The sequence below is a fragment of the Struthio camelus genome, chromosome 15, assembly GCF_040807025.1.
Source record: "Struthio camelus isolate bStrCam1 chromosome 15, bStrCam1.hap1, whole genome shotgun sequence".
Lineage (NCBI taxonomy): Eukaryota > Metazoa > Chordata > Aves > Struthioniformes > Struthionidae > Struthio > Struthio camelus.
The window spans coordinates 9,342,394-9,363,966 of record NC_090956.1 but is presented as its reverse complement, the minus strand read 5'-3'; the positions used below and the strand labels follow the sequence as shown (position 1 = coordinate 9,363,966).

General features: G+C 42.2%; 3 protein-coding genes across 12 annotated transcripts in view; 2 read left to right on the top strand and 1 right to left on the bottom strand.

Annotated features, from left to right (window-relative positions):
- Positions 1-3,827, top strand: part of POLR3E (RNA polymerase III subunit E) — a 30,462-nt gene extending 26,635 nt beyond the window's left edge. For both annotated transcript variants that reach the window (XM_068909071.1, XM_068909072.1), the window contains 2 exons: positions 330-455; positions 2,942-3,827. In XM_068909071.1, coding sequence (XP_068765172.1) covers positions 330-455; positions 2,942-2,998 — 183 coding nt within the window. In that variant the 3' untranslated portion in view covers positions 2,999-3,827. The remainder of the gene's footprint in view (positions 1-329; positions 456-2,941) is intronic.
- A 1,222-nt stretch (positions 3,828-5,049) lies between these two features.
- CDR2 (cerebellar degeneration related protein 2) lies at positions 5,050-20,096 on the bottom strand. The gene is made up of 5 exons (XM_068909073.1): positions 19,634-20,096; positions 14,050-14,162; positions 9,438-9,586; positions 8,993-9,157; positions 5,050-7,698 (listed from the first exon to the last, which is right to left on the bottom strand). The coding sequence occupies exons 1-5, from the start codon at positions 20,094-20,096 to the stop codon at positions 6,831-6,833; spliced, it is 1,758 nt and encodes a 585-aa protein (XP_068765174.1). The 3' UTR covers positions 5,050-6,830.
- Positions 20,072-21,573, top strand: part of LOC104149654 (transmembrane protein 180-like) — a 17,881-nt gene continuing 16,379 nt past the window's right edge. For 3 of the 9 annotated variants that reach the window (XM_068909077.1, XM_068909084.1, XM_068909075.1), the window contains exons 1-2: positions 20,136-20,200; positions 21,233-21,290. The gene's annotated coding sequence lies outside the window, so the exon portion shown is untranslated. Of the gene's footprint in view, positions 20,291-20,356; positions 20,606-21,232; positions 21,291-21,573 lie in introns of those variants that run through there. The other 6 variants (XM_068909082.1, XM_068909076.1, XM_068909083.1 and 3 more) reach the window with 5 other exon arrangements.

The following is a 21,573-nucleotide window of genomic DNA, read 5'->3' as shown; positions in this document are numbered from 1 at the left end:
CTCCTGGCTGGAATGGACCGCGTGAAATCTTGTGGAAGCGTTGGAGAGAAATGTATTGCAGCCCCTTCTCCAAGCATACGCTTGTACCTCTGGCGGTGTCCCAGGTCACAAGACGGGGCAGATCTAGCCATGAGGTATGTAGAGATCCCTGTAGAGCCCTCGCGGGGGGAAAAAGGTAGTGGAGAGCTGACTTAATGGGACACTTCCAGGATTACTAAGGATTACTTTGATGTAGTTCAGTACAGACTAAGGCACATGCAGTTTTGATACATAAAAAAGTAAAAATAATTGTTCTTCCTTATGTACTTACGATACTTTTTCTTTTAAAGCATCGCCAAGTTTTGCTTGAAATCTTTTCAAAAAATTATCGAGTGCGCAGGAATGTCATCCAGAATCAGTTGAGTCAAGAATGTGGAGAAGATCTAAACAAGCAGGAGGTGGATAGAGTGTTAAAGGTAAGTTCCTATTCACTTGTGGTTTTAATCCAATTGATGCATGAATTTTTAATGCTGTGGTTTGACCAAAGGATTGTATAACCGTACCTTGAATTGACAAGCGATAATCATGCTAGAACAACATTATTTTGTGTTATTGCAACAAATCTTTATTTCTTAACTTGGACCAGCAGTGAATGCAGTGTAGTAAATGAGATACTTTAAGGTTAAGTAGTGTGGAATTAAACATTAAGGAGGTAGGAGTGTTCTGCGCAGTGTTTTAAGTTTACCGTCTGACTGCTGTTGGTTAATGTTGAAGAGCAGAAGTTCCGCATGTTCAGATGGAAATGTTTTATTCTGTAGTAAGACTTCCAGCAGTATAGGTAGCAAAACCCTACCCAAAGCAAGCAGATAAAGTACTAGTTAACACGTTTCATGGTGAATGTATGTTTGAATCCTGTCGTCTCTATCTTTGACGATAACCATTTGCTTTCTAAATGAGTATAAGGTTAAAGTACAGGCTCTATGCAGGCTGCTGAGCAGCAAGCTTTAAAGCAATGCAGGACGGTTAAGTAGAAATCTGCCAACTAAGGTTAAGTGATAATTAAAAGTAATTTAATACTTAAATCATTGTTGCTGAGTCTTTGCTCACCATCATCTGCATCAATAAAACAAGTGATTAAGTACTTTTTTATGGTGGGATCTGTAAACTGAACAATAGCGTATTTGGAAAATTACAGATTTGTTGCTGTGATAATAAGCGAACTCGTCTTGCTTCAAAGAATCTGGTCTTTTTAGAACTAAAATAAGCTCAGACGTTTTCTGCCCGTTGGACAGGATTTCTTTCATATGGCTTGCTTGCGTCAGGAGATGTGTCAAGTGACTAGATCTAGCTCAAATATCAGCTCTCCTAGACTATCGGAACAGTGTACTTGCGTTAGTTTTCATGTAGATGTAGCCATTTAACAGAAAATCTATTTCTGGAAAAAATAAACACACTTTAAAAAAAAAAAAAAAACAGATACTGTTTTTACAAATATAAGTCGTCATGCAACCAGTCTTTAGGTTGTCAGACTTCTTTGCCTTGAATACTTGTGTCACAGAAATATGTGAAAGAGACCTTCGTTTCTGAAATAGATGTAAAAAGTATGATTAACAAAATAGAAAAATTCTCTGGCTTCTTTTAAACATGAGAGGTTGGATTCCTGTTTGAATGAAATTGGAGTTGTTGACTCCTGTTTCCTTATCTGTATATGTTCCTTTTTCATATATAGAGGAACAGATTGACGGCATTTGTATTTTTGCATCACAGATCGAGACTGCAAGCACTCTTTCTAGCCTCCACACTTAAAGGAATTAAGGACAAATATTTGCAGAGCATTTGGCTTCTGTGATGTGCAAGTCCTAAGCCTTCAGAGAGAAAAAAAAAAACCAAACTTTTTTTTCCCTCCTCTTTGACAGCATCAGTTCTGTAGCAGCACTTCAGTTTGTGTTGAATTACCCAAGCGGAGAGCAGGAACAAAAGAAAAAGAAGCTGTTAACTTAGAATTCAAGAGAACTAGTGCTCATTTAATAGAAATAAGGAAACAAACCACAAGAAAACAAGAAAACCCACTTACTGAGCGCTGCTGTGGTACTTAGCAGCTGTAAGCTTAGCAACCATGTGATCAAAATACCAAAGTACAGTTCTGAGGTTTGACAGTTCGTTATAGCTGACTATTGCTTAAAAGGCTTCAGTTTTGGTGAAAGGCTTTGTGCTCCACTCCTTGCCCTCTTCTTCCTTCAGTCTCTTCACCTGAGCGCCAGCCTGTGTTTCCTCCTCCCTTCCCCTTGTCCTCACCTTTCCCCTCAACCTTTCCTAAGTTGTTTTCTGCATGTTCTCCCTCTGTCCACTGCTGGGGGGAAAAAAAAAAAAAAAAGCATGGTTTCTTGCTGCCATCACATCGTTTGTCAGGCTTGTGGCCTCTTGACCTTCCCGCTCCATCTGTCATCTTAATTTAAGCTTGTTCGCTCTTTTTGGGGCAGATACCCACTGCTTGGGATTTGTGCTCTCTCTTGTGCACTGGGGGGAACCTTTCTTATTAATCATATATATTGTCACAAAACCAAATCAGGGTTCCCAAGACGGACAGTGTGTGGTCCTGGAAGTGCTTCCTGTTTGGTTATGGGATTCTGTCCCATGGTTTAACTGGTCTGGCTAACCCACGTGAACAGTTTGATTAAGGTACAACATAACACAGGGCTGGGATGATCCAGTATGTATATATACACTCTGTGTGTGTGTGTGTGTAGATATATACATATAAAGGATCTGGCCTACCTCTCCTCTCAGCTGTGTATAAAAAAAAAAAAAATACATCTATAAGAGAGGAGAGGTAGGCCAGATCCTTTGTGTGAAGGGGCACGTGCGTGTTGCACTGTTTTTTTTTTATTATTATTTATTTTTGACACTAACATCTGGGTTTGTGGTTCCGAGCAGTGTGTTGACATCTCCCTTCTCTCCCCAGGACTGCTGTGTAAGCTATGGCGGCATGTGGTATCTTAAAGGGACGGTGCAGTCTTGACAACAGTGGTATGACTGTCTTTACTTCAAATTATCTCCAGGACAAAAGAGGAAATCTGCAGTGGGCGGCATAGACAGAGTAATGCCTTGGCTTCAGGGAGCGCGGGGCAGGATCTGACCTGCTTAGGGTCCTGCGGCCATTGCAGAAAGACAAGTCATTGACATCACAACATAACTCACACACGTTTGCGTGGCCGCCTAAGCGCAGAGAGCAACTAGGATGACAACATGGGACCCCATCTGCAGTTTGATTAATCTGGGATTCCTAATGTATTTTGCTTCTCTTTCTGTTTCATTATAATGAAATAAAACCATATACTGACACAGACATGATGGAAAATCATGGTCTAATATTTTATTTTGTAAGTAATGCCAATAAATTAAATTTGTTTACAAACATCCCAGTTTTTGTTAAATATCTAGATGCGCATACTTTAGGCTGAGTGTTAAAATAGCCCTTGCACCCATCTTTATAAAGAGAAAAGAGTGATGTTCATGAAACTGTCAGGCCAGGGGACAGGATGGGTGGGGGAAACATCACTGTCTTTAAAGTTTGTACTGCACAGCAAATGTTCTCGCCTGTTGTTTGTGAAATGAGTTATCTGGAAAAGTAATTATGTTTCAAACAGATGTGGAAATAACTACTGCATTCCTTTTATTGGTGTGGGTTTTGTTTGAGGGATATTTTGCATTACTGTATGCAGGTACAGCAAGGTAAGTAACTGAACACACTGCCTGGAAGGCATCCAGCTGTAGTTATCACACTTGGCAGCACTGTAAAACCTATATTTTGTGTAATTTCTTAAATAAACTTTTATCTTGAAGGTCAACTGTGGCATCTTGCTCTAGCCTCCTTGTATTCTTCCACAAAGAAACAGAAGCTGCCCTATCTCCTTCAGTAACTTGGAGGCTTGTAAAGGCAGGAAAGCTCAGGAATGTTTTAGTAGAGGTTAGAGGTATATAGCAAGCTACCTTTTAAATTAGTCTGCTTGCATCATATTCTTTAGGGTTGCCTAGAAGTGGCTATCAAGATAAGGGCCTGTTGCACAAAGTACAGTAACTGCTCTTTTTCTAAGTCTATCATTTAAGTTCAGTTATAATATAAGGAACCACCCCCTCTAAGAGTTGTAGAACATGGTTACTGCACTGTTCATGAGTTTTGTTTAATATAATTTCCAATCATATGAGAGAAGCTAAAGGCAATTCTACTGATTTCATCTACTTATTTTCAGAAAAGGCTGAATGGAGTTGTTGACTGAAATAAGGAGATTAAGCTAGATTGGCAAAGAATATTATTGTTACTGTATTTAATAGCATTTCACATTTCTGTGAGAGCTGTACTCAGTGTTTAAACAGCTAAACCTCCAACTTAGTTCATAATGCTCTCCTGCAGTTAATTTATACACACTATGTCAGTATAACTGGGAGGAGGTTAGGTTCAGGCAACTCCTGCTGCCTTTGTCTTGGTTTGTTCTGTGCACCTGTGGCTGGGACTTGCCTAGTGCAGCTGTGCTGCTGTAGTACTACCTACAGCTGTGCACATAAAGCTTCTCCCTGGCAGAGCCACAGTCAGAGAAGCTGCAAGAGGAACTCAGCCTTGGGCTTTTTTATTGCATGATATGTACAGTTAAGTGTTAAAGTGTACTAAAGTACAGCCAGAGCTTAGCAATAGCACAGGTGACTGAGGGCAAGTTACACTATAGGAGAATTAAGTAGTTCTATGGGAAAATCTGAGAACATTTTAAATAGTTTTAAAGGGCGAAAGCTGTATATATAGAAGTGCAGTAAGTTAGCCAACAATAAGAAGCCACTGAAGATCAAGCATTTAATCAGCAATTCTTAATTGCATTCCCATATCTTCTGGTACAGGCTTGGATCTCCATGCCCCTAAATGTAGTAGTAAATTAGTTGATGACTAACAGTCCTGCAGCTTTCAGTTAGGGTTACTGCTCTCTAGTATCTGAACTGGGGCAGGCCTCCAGCTTCAGTGACTATATAGTTAACATAGGGAACAACTTTGAGCTGTGTATTTTTTTTTTGTTTGTTTTTTTTAAAAACACACATGAGAACTGTACTGACAAACACCACAATGAGAAGAGCGTTTTTAATTCCCTCTGGCTTTCTATCTCAGGCATGCCTATCCTTTCCCAGTTAGCTCAGATGGAGTTCCCATTAAATTTGTATTTTAAAAGTTACACTATCTATCTGGGAGAGATGGCAACACTAGATAATGAAGGTGCCATCTGCACTGAGTATACCGTTTCCTGATCTGCATAGATATTGCATAATTAGTAGCTTACACATGTAGCTTGACTGGATTATTTATTTGCTTAGAAAAATATTCACAAAATTCAGATTCCCATTTTTAAATAGTTTTTAGAATGCAATACATGTTTTGGTAAATTCCCACAATATGATGTCTTAATACTGCAACTGAAGGACAACTATACAAAAGCTTAACAGTATGCATAAGGCAGACAAAACTGTAATAGCAGCAGTTGAACTAAAGCTGAGAAGTTGTCAACACTGTGTCAACTGTCTGGTACATTGCAGCAACCTAAGCAGACAGGCATTAAGTTGATTTCCATGAACAGATGACAAAATTATGAGACCCATTATAAGAACAACGTCACCTATCAGGGTGCCTTCCCCCCCCCCCCCCCCTTAACCTCTTAGCCTTTATTTTACCATATTTTGAAGCCATTTTAAAGAAAGTACTTCTCCATATTCCTTGTTTTTCAGAATTTGAATCCCTACAAAATATTATTAGGGAGTAGAGGAGAGGAAGAACAAGAGCCGGTCCCCTGTTTTCAGTAGGATATGTTCTGGCAGAGTTGTCAGCCCTGCCTCTCCCCAACAACATGGAGCTCAAGCTGGAAGCAACAGACAAAACCATATTATAAGGTTTTACCAGGCCTGTCACCTTTAAGCACTTGGAGTTTGTGGTATGTAAGCTAAAAAGCTATTCTATGTCAATGCTACTGCTAAAGTTAAATAGCTAAATTGCAACTTTCTATCTTACCAAATACACAAAAACACAAATGTACTTTGCAGGTATACCACCAAAAAAGAACAATAAATCCCAGGTAACATACATAATCAATTCACAGTATCTTGCTTTAAGACAAAGTGCCCTAAATAATAAACCATACCTAAAGACACAAACTTTACATCAATTTTTTTTTTTTTTTGTAAGTAGGAAGACATTTACAATAATCTGTGGGAGAGCTTAGTGCATGTGAAAATGTGGCATTAGCTTGAACTAAGCACAGTACAAGGTACTGTGCCAGCTCTCAACCTCCCTGCCAAAGCAAGTTCAGCTAGACTTAGACTGCTAACTTCATACTCAAGAATCAAGGAGAGGCTGCCCATAATAGTGTTCTGGGGTTCTGTTTTTGTTTATTTTCTACACTAACATACTTACAGGGCATCACCTGTGACCCAAAGCTTTAGTCCAGTTTCTTGTGAGAAGAACAGTACAGATTTCTTAGATCTGTTATTTTTGAAGTGGACTGAGTAAGATAGATTTTTCAGTTACTGCTGTGGCCAGAGATTAAATACAGAATGAAAATAAAGCAATGTTTGCTTTACAACCTTTTGCTTGTGTGGCTGTGCTAAACATTAAATCTATTGCTAACATAAGTACAGAGAGACTAGCCCTTAACTAGTGAGCTTGTTAACTGCCTATTTACAAGTCAATTCAAAACATTCACTTAGAGTGCTCAAAAATACATCAATATAAGGGACCTTCTGACACTTGTAAAGTTCCCCCCCCCCCCTTCTGAATAACAGATTACTCATTTACAGAGAATGGGTCATCAGCATGTACAGTGTTATGGCTGAGAAGAGAGTGACTTATACTTAGCTCTGTGTTCATCAATTTCTTCCTTTGTTTTTTTGATACAGCTAAAAATTTCTTTGAAGAGTGCTTTATATTCAGGAAGAGCATTTGTGGGAGAGTCACTTAGTTCCACATTTGTAAATTCTTGATGGCTAGCTGAAAGATCATACTGGGTATTCCCCACGTTAAGGTCTTTGGAATACTGCTTCAGTGTTTGCACTGCCTTGTGTTTCACAGAATCTTCATCCATCTGACACTTCTTCAAAAGTTCCTCATACTTCACCTTTAGAGCATTGTACTGGGCATCAACTTCATTAAGTACAGAGATTCCTCGCTGCTTCACAGCTTCAGCTCTCCTGATACAGGTTTCCTCATGGCCCCTTAGAATGTCTCCCCCTGCAGCACTGCTTAGGAAAGTTTCACTGTTGCTTCTTTTCAGGGCCTTCTTGTCAAGCTCTGAGACAGTCAGGAGTCCATCATCTGCAGGGCTCTGAGCAAGCTCCCTTTCCAAGGATTCTTTGAATGAAATAAAAAAGGACTCTGGCACCAGTTTCTCTGCATTATGGAATGTGTTTTCAGACTGAAGTATTTGTCGCATTTCAGCAACTTCCACTTCCAACTCCTCTGCACGAGCCTGATATAAGTCTATGTCAACCAGCCTCTGTTCAAGGTCACAGTTTTCTTTTACCATGAGACTGTACTCCTCTTCCATTGTTACCCTCTTCTCTTTTTCTAGGTTAAGTTGGGCTTGCAAAACTGTCACTGCCTTTTTTAAGTTCTCATTTTCTTCTTCTAGGGGGCTTAGCTGACTATCCATTGAAGTAATTTTTTCTGCAAACACATGATCATAAACAAAATACCTAAAGAAACAAACAAACAGGAATTATTAGATGTAGAAAAATATAGCCCTCCATACCTCCTACATAAAGTTCTCCTGTCCTAGGTAACTAATGACGGATTTAAACTGTCAGCTAATAATATACCGCTAAGTATACCTAGTGGTCTTTTTAATAAACTAAGTCTATTGAATAATCAGAACAGAGTTTGTGAATGCTTTTTATGCCATCAAATCAGGCCTCCCAGCTCAGGCAGAATGACAGTTTTTTTTAAAAACAGTTTTAAGTTTTATGGATAAGCTTACTGAATAAGTAAACCAATTAAATAAGTTTAAGAGGGAGCCTAGGCTGTTTCTTCACAGGTGCATAAACTATTACTTCCATGTACCATGCAGTATACTTCCTGACACTAAGCTTTTCCCCAGCTCTCGGCTCTTACAACTTGTGTCACTATTGATGGTGGAAACAAGCTTCAAAATTGACAAGCCACATCCTGTAGGCTGGTATTTCCATAAAACCCTTGGCAGCTTGAAGGCATCCATTTATCTTTCAGATTATAGAGATAACTCCTCTTTGGATGTATAGATTATTCATTCTTCAGTCCTACCTTCATGTAGTGCTGGAAGTCCAGGCACAAAAGCCTGTTCTCCCTGAAGATGCTTCACTTAGGAGATCATCTTTTACGTCTAAAGCTATTTTGAGTTTCACCCCAAGTGACCATCCTGATGGTCACACTAAAGCAATTTAGGTCAGCAGAACTGCTCTAAATAAAAAAAAAAAACACAAAACACCACACACACACACACACACACCCCCCACCAAAGGAGGCCAGAATTCCAGGCACCATTTTACCAGCTTAAGTTCAGGAAAGTTATTGAAGGAATCTCTCCTTCCTCAAAAAGGAGATATTCACAGAAGTCCAGGGAAAGGGAAAGTTACAGAAGAGATCTTGTACTTAGGATGCTTACTTTCTAATAATCTATTTTTGTGCTTTTATCTGATGCAGCATGAGAAAAGAAGGAGTTTCAGATCCCTGTAAGCTTTCTGGACTACAGCTTGATATAGCTGCAGACTTTGGGAGGGAACATAGTTCAAAACAAGGAGAGGAACTGCAGGTTCCATTTCCACACAGACTGATACAGTCTATATCAATGTCAACACCACATAGTGCAGGACTGTGCAGATATTTTGCTAGTCGCGGACATTATGATGTTTTTCTCCTAGCTTGTTTTACATCTGTACTTGCATATTCTGTTTTTAAACTTTGTTTAAGATAATTTTATCATTTTCTTTACTATGCAAGGTAAGAGAGTCTTACTGGCGAAGGTCATACAGCTCCTTCAAACATGAGAAACTATGCATTGATCTTGGCTGGTCAGATCTCTCGTGGCTCATCCGGCCTCGTCCAGACTTTTTCAATTCTTCTACTTGTCTTTGCAGGTCATCTATGTGTGTTTGCAGACTTTCAATAGTCTCTGTCAAGCTAAAAATGAAGGACAGTACTGTTAAAGCGCTTTGGTGTTTAGTCAAGAGGATGAGATAAGTTACTATCTACTTAACGCTGTAGTTGCTTCTCTGAAGGCTGCTCTTTGGCCACAAAAGACATTTAAATAAAACCATCCTTTCAATTTAACAGTGTAGTAGAGTAACAGTGGACAGACAGCCGTCCATTAACTACACATTCACTCAGACTGTTCATTTTCATATCCTTAATAAGGGTGGAAGGGGAGGCAGGAAAGGAAGCGTTACTAAAAGTTCATTACCTTAGTATCTTTTGTTGCGATGCTCTACTCTCTGCAACTAGTTTTTGATTCGTGTCCTCCAGTTCTCTCGCTGTAACATCCAGCTGTTCATATACCTTTGCATGCTGATCGTTCATCTGACGCAAGAGCTCTACTTGCTTTGTGAGGTACTGCAAGACAGTATTGCTGTTATTTTGCATTTTTACTCACATTTGTGGAGAAACTGCTAGGGTTCAAAAGTGTCCAGATTGCAGCAGTTGCTTTGCTAAGTGTACAAGTGGAAAAAAAAAAAAAAAAAAAGTACCACCAGTAACTCGGCTATCTTGCCTTTCTCATGGAGGTCAGTGCAGGCTAATCAACAAAATGCTTATCCAGGCGAGTGAGTTTGGTTTGGTTGTGCAAACTATGTTTATTTATAGTTGCTGCAACTAAGCTATTGCTAGTACCAAAGCAGCGGTAGTATTTCTAGACTGGTTATTGGTTATGTCTGTACTGCAGTCATTGCTAATACAGCCATGAATCCAGATTTCAACGCGGCCTGTAACTATCCAATGAGCACCTTCTGAAAGTATCAGTGAGGTCCATCAGAGATTTTATAACAATGTTGGCCCAAAAGTGTTCATAGCATAAAAACTGTAATATTGGGTGGCACTGTCCATAATTTATTTCCAGTAAGTATAATTTTTTTTCCATACTCTGAAGCAGCATTAAGTTCAGCAGAACAAAATTCAGGTTGTGGTCACACTTAAGACATAGTTTGTGGGCTACTATGTGTCAGGAAGTAGAACTAAGTTACTGAATGCCATCTTTAATTACCCACGAGGAGCTATTCCAGTTTCTAGAACCCCAAACAAAGGTCTCCTTGCCCCTCCCCCCTTTCTAAAATAAAAAGCTCTGCATGAATTGCTCTCCCTGCAATCCTCTTTAGTTTCACAATAAAAAAAGCCTGTTAAGTTTCTTGGATAATTTCAGAAAGCTTGGAATTCCCAGTGTAAGAGCAGTAAACAACCACCTAAAGCTCTGAAGAGCAGAAGTATTTCAGATTGTCTCACACAAGGTACAGGATAAAATCAAGACCAAAAACCCAACCCTTTAAATCTCAAAAATTTTATGCTAATATGTAATTTAATTCTTGCACTATATTCTGTACTGCTACATGCTACTTATTGAAAAGTAAACTTCAAATACGAACATCCAACAGACTTCAAGGTCAAGAAGTATTTCTCTTTACATAGGCCTGTTACATACTCAACACTCCCAATACTCTACTTAACCTTTCACCTCATTAAAAGGTTGATGGGTTTACATTTTAGGCAATGTAAGAACAGATTATAAGTTAATCCAGGACCAGGAACTGCTACATACAATCTTCTAGATCAACAGGATAGCAGTTGGCTAGATCCTTTTGCAGCCTGTAGGCACATGACAGCAGATTTGCACAAGAATAGTACATGGATTAGCAGCAGCATCTCAATGTGACCCATTTCAGTTTAAATTTTCCCTATTGATCACTCTCAGAAGGAGGTGGGAAATCCTTCCATTTTCTCCAGCGGTACAAGAGCAGCTAAGCACACAAGCCAAGGTTTTGGTGCTGGATTGAGGGTGTCACAACTTATTACAGTGCGCTTCTGCAGAAGTTTTAGATGAACACAGGATGGAGGATGTGAAGCAACATTTTCTTCACCTTGTGTCTCAGATACCTGCAATGATGGTTTCAAATTGGCCCAGTATTATCAGGCTACCAAAAGCAAGTATAGATGTGCAGTAAACATTTTAGAACTTCTCCTTTGTTCTACCTTCCCTACAGCTGAGCACCTAACATGAAGGAGCAACTGGGACTTCCTGCATTCCACCACATCACAGAAGGAGAATGTCAGCATTTCCTTAATTCTGAATGGTGAGAGCTAAGATTCAAACAGGGATAAAGTTGCCCTTTCAATCTACTCCAGCCTTTATTACATCCACAATGATTACTTAGTGGCACACGCGTCAGCACAGAGGTCAGATATAACGATTCAAGGCTGCAAAACGCTTAACGCGTTAGCGTTTAATATATCAGCTGTAATCTTAAGCATCCCAAAGCCCCTGACCGTTCGTTTTCAGGGCAGACAAGGTAGTACCATATTCCAGAATGGGTTCTTTGCCAGTCCGAGACTTTGCTACCCATAAGATGCGAATTAACAGGAAAAGCCCAAAGACGTGTTGCCTTGATTTATTGCACTGGAAGGCGCTACTCAAAAACCTAACAGAGTAGTTATAGGAACAGCTGAAAAATCATCTTCTAGGTTGCAGAGACGAGTACTTTAAAACATCAAGGCTAGAGACTGCATATGATACTTGCACATTGTATCCCATGCAGTGGGGGAGCCTGGGTGCCCGCAGAAGACAAAGTGTGCGGATAACTGACAGAACTGCTGTTAACAGATGGAAGTACTGCACTTTGCATATTACAGCAGCTATGAATATGTTCTGTCTACAGGTTCTTTGACTTGACACAGTAAGTCAGCCAAATAAAGGTGCAGGTGCTACTTAGATGCCAGAAGTACCAACAGCAAGAAATAATACCCCCTCTCCAAAAAACAAAACAAAAAACAACAAAAAACCCCACTCTTCTCTCACCTCTCCTCCCCTTGGAGAAAGTTAAAAGGACAATTCAATGCACACCTCTTCCCTTTCCTCCCTTCCCCCCAAACATGAAACAAGCATGGGCGGGGAAGAAATAGGTATCAAATAGGTGTAAGTATTGTATCTTTGAATAGGTATTCACAAGCAGGTATTGCGCAAGTCTTGATTTGGTTTTTGAGTGGCTAAGCGAAGCAAGCTAGCGAGAGAATAAGTTAGTCGCTGCCTGAGGTTGCCTGGATGTGCAAGTACTTGACCCTGCAGCACATCAGCTGTAGATTACTACTGGAAGGACACTTCTGAGCTCTTCTTGTGCCGAGGCTCTCTACATTTATGTAGAGAACGAACACTAAGCCACCAGAAGAGTTTGAACAGATGAACTTGCTTAAACCAAACAAAACTGTATCCTGAATAGCACTACATTATTTCTATACATTATTGCTAAGTTGCATTCATTTATTCTCCATATTTCAAGACAGAGTTAAGATATTGCTATTGATTAGGTAGGTACACCCAGTCAGCCAAGATAGTTATCTATTGCAAAGTTAGGCTGCATTATTTCCAAACGTGTGTTTAACTGTATTAAACATTTCCTTAAACACAACCGTCCATAGAGGAGTTGAAGCTGAAGTAAAGCAGTATTTGTATAACAACTTATAAGTGTTTATGTTCCTTAGATCTTAAAGATCAATCTTTCCATTTAAAAAAAAAAGTTATGCCCTCAAGTTATTTCAAGCCTCTGAATAAATAAATACAATTTAAAAAAAAATTTTTTTTGAATGCATTAGCATATATTTAGGCCATTCCAACCTTTGCATCACAGAATGAAGAGGATAATGGAAGTGATGCTTAGCACATAATAGTGGAAAGAGTCAGACTATGAGGTATAAAACAACTGTCTTTAAAAAAACAAACCACATTACCCAGAGATTGTGTACTACCTCATAAAAATGCTGCATTTGTGTTAACATGACTTTTTAAAAACACCTAATATATATGCAAGTTTCAGGCTTGGAGGGTTTTTTTGTTTGTTTGTGAAGGTTACCTGCAACTGTTATAAGGGCTTTTAAGTCCAAGTTGCAGCTGTACAAAGGCCACACACAGTCCATAACTCTAAGTATTACTAGCACCAGTGGACTCTTAAATTTTATAATAATTTAATGTTGGTTCCTACCAAAAGGTAACTGAAATGCTGAGTACATTTTCAATATGTTGTCAGTTAAACAGGTACTGAATATTTCATAATTTGATTAGAGACCATGAAATGCTCTCTAAAAGCTGAAGAAATTTCTTCATTGTGTTGACTAACACTAGGCTGTAAGAATACAATCAACATCAAAACAAAGAAAACTGCCAAAAATGGCTAGTTTTTGTTGTTGTTTTTTTTTTTTAAAAAAGGGCAGCACGAAACGGAGGGTTTTTGAAAGGGCAGTTAGGATTTTGCCCTGGCAAATACAGAAGAATATATCCACTACATCCTGTATTTAGATACTGGTCAAGTGTTTGTTTTTGCTGGAATTTCTTTTCCTGAAATTTGCTTCAATTCCCTTTTACCACAGCCCAATTCTTTACTGGCAGTACACTTTATTTAGATCTCCTTCCTGCACTTATCAAGCAGTTAGATTTAATGTGGTAACCATTAAAATTTTCATATAATTTAAATTTATTCATCACATTTTCATATAATTTAATGAAACTTCACCTGGCACATGCAGGAAAGTGCAAATTCCTCAAGTAATTTTTTTGTACAAACAGATACCAGTCATTTGGATTTGGCTTGCTTAATGACAACAAGAAGGTTAATGACAAAGCTTCTGTTAACGACACACAGTTCTAACTATGGTTAAGCCTATACAGGTTCTCAGATTTTCAAACTATCAAAAGCAGTTAAAGATTGTTCAGTGCTTTTCTTGAAAACATCCATCAGATATGCAAAAACTCAGATCTCAACTTGTGTGCTATTCTGTTGCAAGTCTTGATGCTTTAACACTTAGATCCTTTAAATATTTACCTCTATCTCCTGCAGTTGCTCTTGATTTGTTGCATACATTTGCTGTAAAGATTCCTCTAGCTCAGTGTTACGATCCAGTAGAGTCTTCCCAAGCTCAGCAGCAAGGTGGAGGTCTAAGCAAAGAAGTCAGGTTTGATTGTAAGTTGTAAACCCAAAAATATAATCTTAACTTTTAAAGCATTTCAAATACTTGAGGTGTTTGTTACTGCTTTTATAACTGTTCTAAGTTATTTCCAGCACCTAAAAAGCAAGGTAGCTTATACTTAAGTAGAACATCCATATACCACCTACAATGAGGCTCTTGGAGTCCTGAAACCTAGAAGATAGTCAGTCCTCTTATTTTATGACACTTCCTTAGTTCCTCCTTTGGTCCCTCAGCCACAGGGCAGGCGCATCCAGCCACCTTCACTTCCCTCTATCTGCCTAGCATGCTGCATCCACATCCCTACCCAAGGTGTCTGTCAGCTATGCAACATCACCATGTTTACAGCAGTCGTATCTTAGAAGAACGAGCATAAAAAGCCCTGTAAGCGCTCATCAAGCTAGACCCAAGACAAAGCTGATTGTACACTTGCTGTTTACGTTGCTATTTTTCTCCATTACTCCTTCATCACCAAGGAAGCTCAGGTCATATAGGATCTAAGAGCTAGATGAAAGTTTCAGATACTTTTTATGGTAAAACAGATTAAAAGATAAAAGTGATAGGCAGAATAAGTTTATTTAGTTTCAAATCTAGAAGACAATGATTGTTTTATGTCTTCAAAACATCACTTTAAACGCCATTTATTCTCAGGCGCTTAATCTCAGTTTCAGTTCAGTCATCTTCAATTGACTCGAGGGCGCAGCAACTACAGTTGTTTGAAATTAAGAAATAACTCATCTGAACACTCAGTTCCCTTCCTAAAGGGAACTTTGATATTTGTTCCATAGCATGAGTACTAGATATTCCATATAACTATATCTAAAGACAAATGCAATTTAAAAGGCAATATAACGTGACAAAGAAGTTAATCTAGGTGTTATTGCTAAAGTCCTAACTACTCTGGCAGGGTATTACAACACACTTCTTAAAAAAAAAAAATCTCTAATTTTTTTTTTTAACCTCCTTCCCATCCCCTCAACCAGGACCAGGTTGTCTCCTATATGCATAGTTGCAATACAGCCTTGTTAGTTTTCAGATATATAGAACTAGCATCACTAATAGGAAACAGCCAGAAGGACAAGTCAAGGAGAACTTAGGTTCTTTTCATAAAGGCTTAAACTAATGTACAGGAGACACTTATTGCATCATAGGCAATTGTAGCCAGACTAGAGAACACATTCCATTTTTGTTTGGTTAAGATGCCCTTGTTTTATCATGTTATTCTACCTCCTTCCTGCCCTCTGCCAATTATCTTATCAGCTAGCCATTGTAATAGACAGGACGCTGTTTCAAGATTGGACAGACAGGCAAAGCGAAGGTCGGCACAAAACAAAGCGATAACTAGATCTAGATATACAAGCCAAAGACTGAATTCAGACTTACAAAGACAGGTGAATAAGAGCATTTGTCTATTAAGTGGTAGATGTCCAATTCTGGCAATACAAACAGCTGTGGTATTCTTCACACACATTCTTTTTTTTTTTTTTTTAAACAGATAAAGTACAGCATATGTCCTACCGTGAAGTCAGATTCTTAGCATAAATGTCGATAAAAGTATTTAAAACAAATCATATTGCATGGGAGTTCTCCATAGTTTCAAAAGGCATTTGACTAAGAGCCACAGGGCATACCCATCTATACTTGGGAATTTATCCTCACATAGGTTCTCACTGTAACACCACTTACTAAAAAGCACAGCCTATTCTAGAGCTTTTTCTTGAGGTTTAAAGTATTTGGAAAGGGAAACCTTAAGAACCTCCTGCTTAAGTCTTTCCCATTTTTAAACACAGATCACACATATAGATTTATCCATAGACAAAATGGCTCCCAAGCAGTCACAGACCAAGCCACTTGTTCTGTTACCTTACAGAATACTACAGTCTTCAAATCCAGTGAACCTGTCATCATATATTACAAAATACAGTCTTGATTCACAAGTTCCTTTGCTACATGAGTCTTTACTAGGAGCCACGTAACATTACAGAATCACAGAATCACAGAATCGTTTAGGTTGGAAGGGACCTCTGGAGATCATCTAGTCCAACCTCCCTGCTCAAGCAGGGTCACCTAGAGCATATTGCCCAGGATCACATCCAGACGGGTTTTGAATATCTCCAGCGAAGGAGACTCCACCACCCCTCTGGGCAACCTGTTAAAAGCCAGTCAGCAATTAGTATTGGCATCATTCAGGGCAAAGACTAAGCAATTCATTCTTTTATTTTAATAGAGTAGAATAAGAGCTGTAGGGAGGATTTAGAATTACGTTAGAGATGTAACGCATAATGGAATTACTTGCTGCCATTTCTCTCTCCAAAGTGAAAGTTTGTTTTGATGTTCAAATACATTTAGGAGAAGATTGTTTCTTTCCTAAATGCCCGCACGTCTACTAAATCAAGCTGCACATAACACACGGTCCTTTGAATACAACGTGAACAATAGAATTCATGTCATTGTACTTACACACTCATTCTGTTCATTAGAAGGGCAGAAGCACAAGTGAGTTGTTATGGGAGAAGCATGCTGTTTTGTAATTAAGGCAATTTGTTTCTGAGAGGGAGAAGACAAGCTAAAGAGCTCAGGAGCATGCAGTAAAACTCGAACTCCTGTCCTTAGAGGAAGCAAGGACTGAAACAATCTGACCTGTTCTAAAATGAAGAATTTGCTTTGTATTCATTTTTCTACATTAAGTACCTATATACCCCAGTGAAGTCAGTGCAAACTGAAAGTGTCCAGTAGTTTTTTTTTTTTTTTTAAACTCTCAGGCTATTAATGTATGAATTAGTGATTTGCTTCTTCTGATCTTAAATAAACCACAGAATTGTTGTGTGCCTACGTTTAGTCTTTGAGTTCACGTAGAGTGAAATTTGGCCATTTAAAGCATAGCACAACTAGGCATTGCCAAGGAGAGTGCACAAGATGCATTTTTTCTTTTGAAACTGCAAATTTTAAAAGTCAGGCATAGAATATATCATCTGTTCTCCAGATACAGAAGGAAAAAGTTAACTTACACCTCTCTAAGAGTTGCTGTACCATATTAGAAGCACACTGCATTTTCTGTTGCAAACTTCAGTAAACTAACAGCTATGTGTTGAAGTCGCATAACAGACACCCAGGTGCCTTTGTTCTTCACCATGAAGATACAGTTTGCATTCTTAAAAGCCTCTGTGCTGCACGTAGGTGCAAATTTTAAGAGCTTGATTTTAGTAAATCAGTCCTACTCCTCGTAGTCAACTGTTCCATCTGAAATCCCCAAATCAAAACAAGATTTGGATGATATGCCCATGGTGTTAAACAGCCATCATTCATCAACGCTCCTCCACATTCTCTACCGACAGCGTTACTATAATTGGGAAAGAAAGATTAAAACAGTACCAAGATGCTTCTCTTCCACTTTTTCATGACTCCCCTAACAAAATGATTCGGAGAACTCTCAATGCAAAGTAATCCTATTCTTTCCAATAGCAGAAGGCATTGGTAGTGTAAGATACATAAGTCAGTCTGTTGAAGTTCACTTAAGTGTAGAAGTAAGCCCTTATTTTACTGAGCTATTCCTCACTCTGTGTTCAGATAACCCACTGTTTTGTTGATATTAAAGTGAAAAACAGCAAGATGTAAACGAGCAGCCATAAGAGAATTCTTTCTCAAAGGTCAGCATACCGCAGCAAAATATGACCTTACAGGAGGAGGGATGGCTGTTCCCATCCTTAGAGAACGCCAGGAGTATTCCATTTTCAGGAACAAAATGCCAGAAAAGCCCATTGTCAAGGGAAAAGCTTCCAGCATATACAAAGACTGTCAAAAGTTCGGCCAAAACCCTCCCCGAATTTTAGATTTCAAAGACGGACAGGGACTACAGGCTTGTTTGGAGGTGGCTTTTATATGCTTAACACTGTAGATTTCCTCACAAACATACTCTTCAGTTTTTAAATGTGCACTGATTAAGTTGTGAAAAGCGTAGAGACACCTTGATAAGCATTCTTGCTACTCTGTGCAGAGACGTCAGTACTGCGTACTTTCAGCACGATGAAGAGCATCTTTCAAACTCCAGGAGCGTAGCATAAAGAACACTTCAAAGACATTCCCTTAAGTCGTCATCTTTGCGTTTTAACTTGCCCTTCAGTTCGTTTTTCTCCTTTCCCTTTTGGCAAGGCTATTAGTCACTTCCGTCTAGGCTTGTAAGGAGATAATCCTCAGAAAAAGACTGAATGTTGATAGAAAATTAATTAACTAACCCTCAAAAGGGACGAACTTCTAGAATGGAATACTGCCTCTTACAAGCGCAAATGGTGATTATTTCACTCACTTTATTATTAAAATGAATTAAAGGAGCGTAAATAAGGCAAGTAGTCACTATGCATTACACTGAAGTCTGTTCGTAGGTCTTCTTTCTACTCAATAAATAACTGACATAGTAAACATCGCTAAATCACACCTTCAGATTTTCAGCTCTTCCCTTCAGCAGCAAACTATTGTTGCAGAATCTTATTTAAATCAATTGGTGTATAAACCATAGCCAGGGAAACATCAGTTTTGAGCAAAGAGCACCTAAACAGAGCTTCCAAAGTTAGCTACGTTACAGTCAAAACATACAATTAGAGACCTATTCCCGTCTCGGGAAGTTTCCGCTGTTGTTTGATCTCAGTGTGAGAACTGCTCAACCGGAGCGAGCTTTAAAAAGTATCTTTCTTTATGGTTGAGAGTACAATAGCGCCCACCAACCCCAAGAATCAGCCTGAACTTCAGCGCAAGAGCCAAAAGCGTAGGTCTGGAGCAGGTCTGAAGGAAGCCACGCCAGGGCTCCGAGCTGGCCACTCCAACTTACCTCAGGATTTAAAAAAAATAATAATAATACAGAGGAAAAAAGAGGTAGAACTAAGTAAATACCAGTTCTAAAGAGGGCTAAGCCCAGCTGCGGGTCTGGCACCCGGCGTCCGTGGCAGACTCGCAGCCCGAGCGGACCTGCCGCCTGCCTGCGACCTTCCTCCCGCCGCGGCGGAGCGGCACGCCGCCCGGGCGCTCGGACGCGAAATGGCGCTTTTCTTAGGATTTCCCACCACCCCCCCCCCCACCCCGTCCTCAAGAGGATTTTTGGTAGGAGACGGGCAAGTAAGCGAGGGCAGCGGCGGTCAGCAGGTGCCGCGGCGCGCCCCTCGGCCCGGCCCGGTGCAGCCCCGCCGGCCGCGCCCGCCGCCGAGGGAGGACGGGCGGGCGGGAAGGGGGCGGCCGCGCTCCCGCCCCGTCGAACAAAGACGGCCGCGGGCTTCACCGCTGCCGGGGCGCCGGGGGACGCCGCGCTCCCGCCGGCCGCGAGGCGGCTCGAGCTCCGCTCCCGCCGCCGCCCCTCGCCGGCGCCTTCGGCCCCTCACGCCCTTCCCGCCGCGCCCGCCCCTCGCCGGGGTCGGCGCCCGCCGCCGCCCTGCGCCTCGCCGCCGCCCGCCTCACCTTGCTGCAGGTCCTGCTGGTCGTACCAGGGCTCATCCTCGCGGATCTCGAACTCCTCCACCAGGCTGTCGGCCAGCATCGCGCCCCTTCCCCTGCCGGCGCCGCCGGAGGACGGCGATGGGGACGAGGCGGGGCAGGGCGGGGCGGCGGCGCTGGCGCTAACGAGCCCCCTCGCGCCCAGCGACAGCGGAGCGAGGCAGAGCGAGCCGGCAGCCGCGCCGCGCCGCTCCTTAAAAGCCGCCTCCGGCCATTGCCGAGCGTTTCCGGACTTTGCCGAACCGCTCCCCCTTCTGGCCGGGCTGCGCGGAGCCGCCGGCAGCAACGTGGCAGCTACGCCCGGCCGGCCGGCCGGCCGGCCGCCCACCGCCTCCCCGCGATTCAAACGGAACGGCCTGACCTCCCCCGCGGGCAGCCAATGGGGAGCCGCTCGCCGGGCGGATCGAAAGGAGCGTGGGCCAATCATCAGGCGAATACGGATCGAACCGCCAGTGAGAATGGGGAGGAGGTGGGCCTAAGTTGATGATGCCCCGCCCCGGGAGCGGGCTACGCAGCCTCCCGTCGGAGGAGGTCGGTTAGACCCTGTGGAAGGGGCGGCGGCGGCGCCGCCGCCGCGGAGGGGGTTAACGGCGGGGGGAGCGCTCTGTGGCGTTCTCCGGGGTGGGGTCCCGGGAGGAGCGGGGCTGGCACGGCCGGGGGTGGGTCAGGCGGGGCGGGGCCGGGCGTAGGGGAGGTGCCGGTCGCCCCGCACGGGGGTCCCCGGGGCGCGCCGTGGGAAGCGCCCGCGATGCCCTTCTCCCCCCCCCCCCCAGTTGCAGCGGGTGTCCCGCCGGCAAACGGCCCTCCGCCCCGCGCCTCCTGCCCTTGCAAGGGGGAGGGAGCCGCCCAGCGGAAAGCCGCCCAGCGGAAAGTCCCGGTTTTCACAGAGAAACAGCCCCGGTTCCAGCCCGGCAGGTTTCCGAGCGCGGCGGCCAGGTGCAGCCCCGCGGCCTGTGAGGGCGGCGGCGCCCCTGCGGCTGCCGCAGCCTTCGGCTGGGGACGAGGAAAGCCCTGACTCTCCTTAGCTCTGCTTCAGCGCGGCTCGAGTCACGGAGGAGAGAGGAGGGAGGCGTTTGTGAGCAGCCCGTTGGCCGGGGCTGCGGGAGGGCGTCGCGGCGGGGCAGGGCGGCGGAGGCCCGCGGCCCTGCCCGCTCCCTCCTCCTGGCGCCGGGCGCTGGGTTTCTGTGAGAGATTCCCGAAATTGGTTCGCCCTCTCTGAGTCACAGAATGTCAGCGCTTTGCTCTTCAGCGTGTTCAACATAAAGGCTGGCTCTTGGGAAGAGGGAGGGGATGGTCGTGCGTGATCCCCCGGCTGTACAATTAAAAAGAGCACGTCTGTTGGGAGAGGAAGTGTGGCACCTCAACTTCTAATTGAGCCTGTTTCATAAACAAAGTACAGGACCAGATGTGCCAATTAGTGTAAATCGTTGTGTCAGGTCCTGTGCGTTGCAGTTAGTCATGGCACTCGAGGCCTGTTTGTCCCTTGTGAGAAGGATTTTGTGAAAGAAATACTACTTCACAATTTTCTGAAGCTGAGGAGACCTTTTTTTTATCTGTGTGTAGGAAGGAACTGAGTCAAATGTGATTGGAAGAAGGAAAAATTTGAAGTACTAGTTTGCAGGTAAAGCTAGCGCGAAGCACGTTTCTTCTTGGTGCTCGTGGAATTTGAGGGAGGCGAGGGGCCCACAATTCCTGTTGGGAAACCCGTGCTGTCTTGCACAAGGAAATACGTGCGAAATGCCTACTTTTCCAAGTGCCCTAGTATCTGCTACACCAATCTGCTACTTAAATACTACATTAAGTGTAGTTGTGAAGGCTTGAATACGCCCTTCATTTTAAAATGCGGCGCTTGTCAGTAGCACGCTTCTATAATGACGCTCACAATTTATAGTATTATACTTCTA

Excerpts from the sequence above, each read along its gene's own strand:
- CDR2 (XM_068909073.1), bottom strand. The coding sequence starts at position 20,096 with ATGATTGGCCCACGCTCCTTTCGATCCGCCCGGCGAGCGGCTCCCCAT. Across the intron at positions 9,587-14,049 it reads AGCAACTGCAGGAGATAGAG|TACCTCACAAAGCAAGTAGA; the intron begins GTAAATATTTAA and ends ACTGTCTTGCAG. Across the intron at positions 7,699-8,992 it reads GAGCTGTATGACCTTCGCCA|GTATTTTGTTTATGATCATG; the intron begins GTAAGACTCTCT and ends TTGTTTCTTTAG.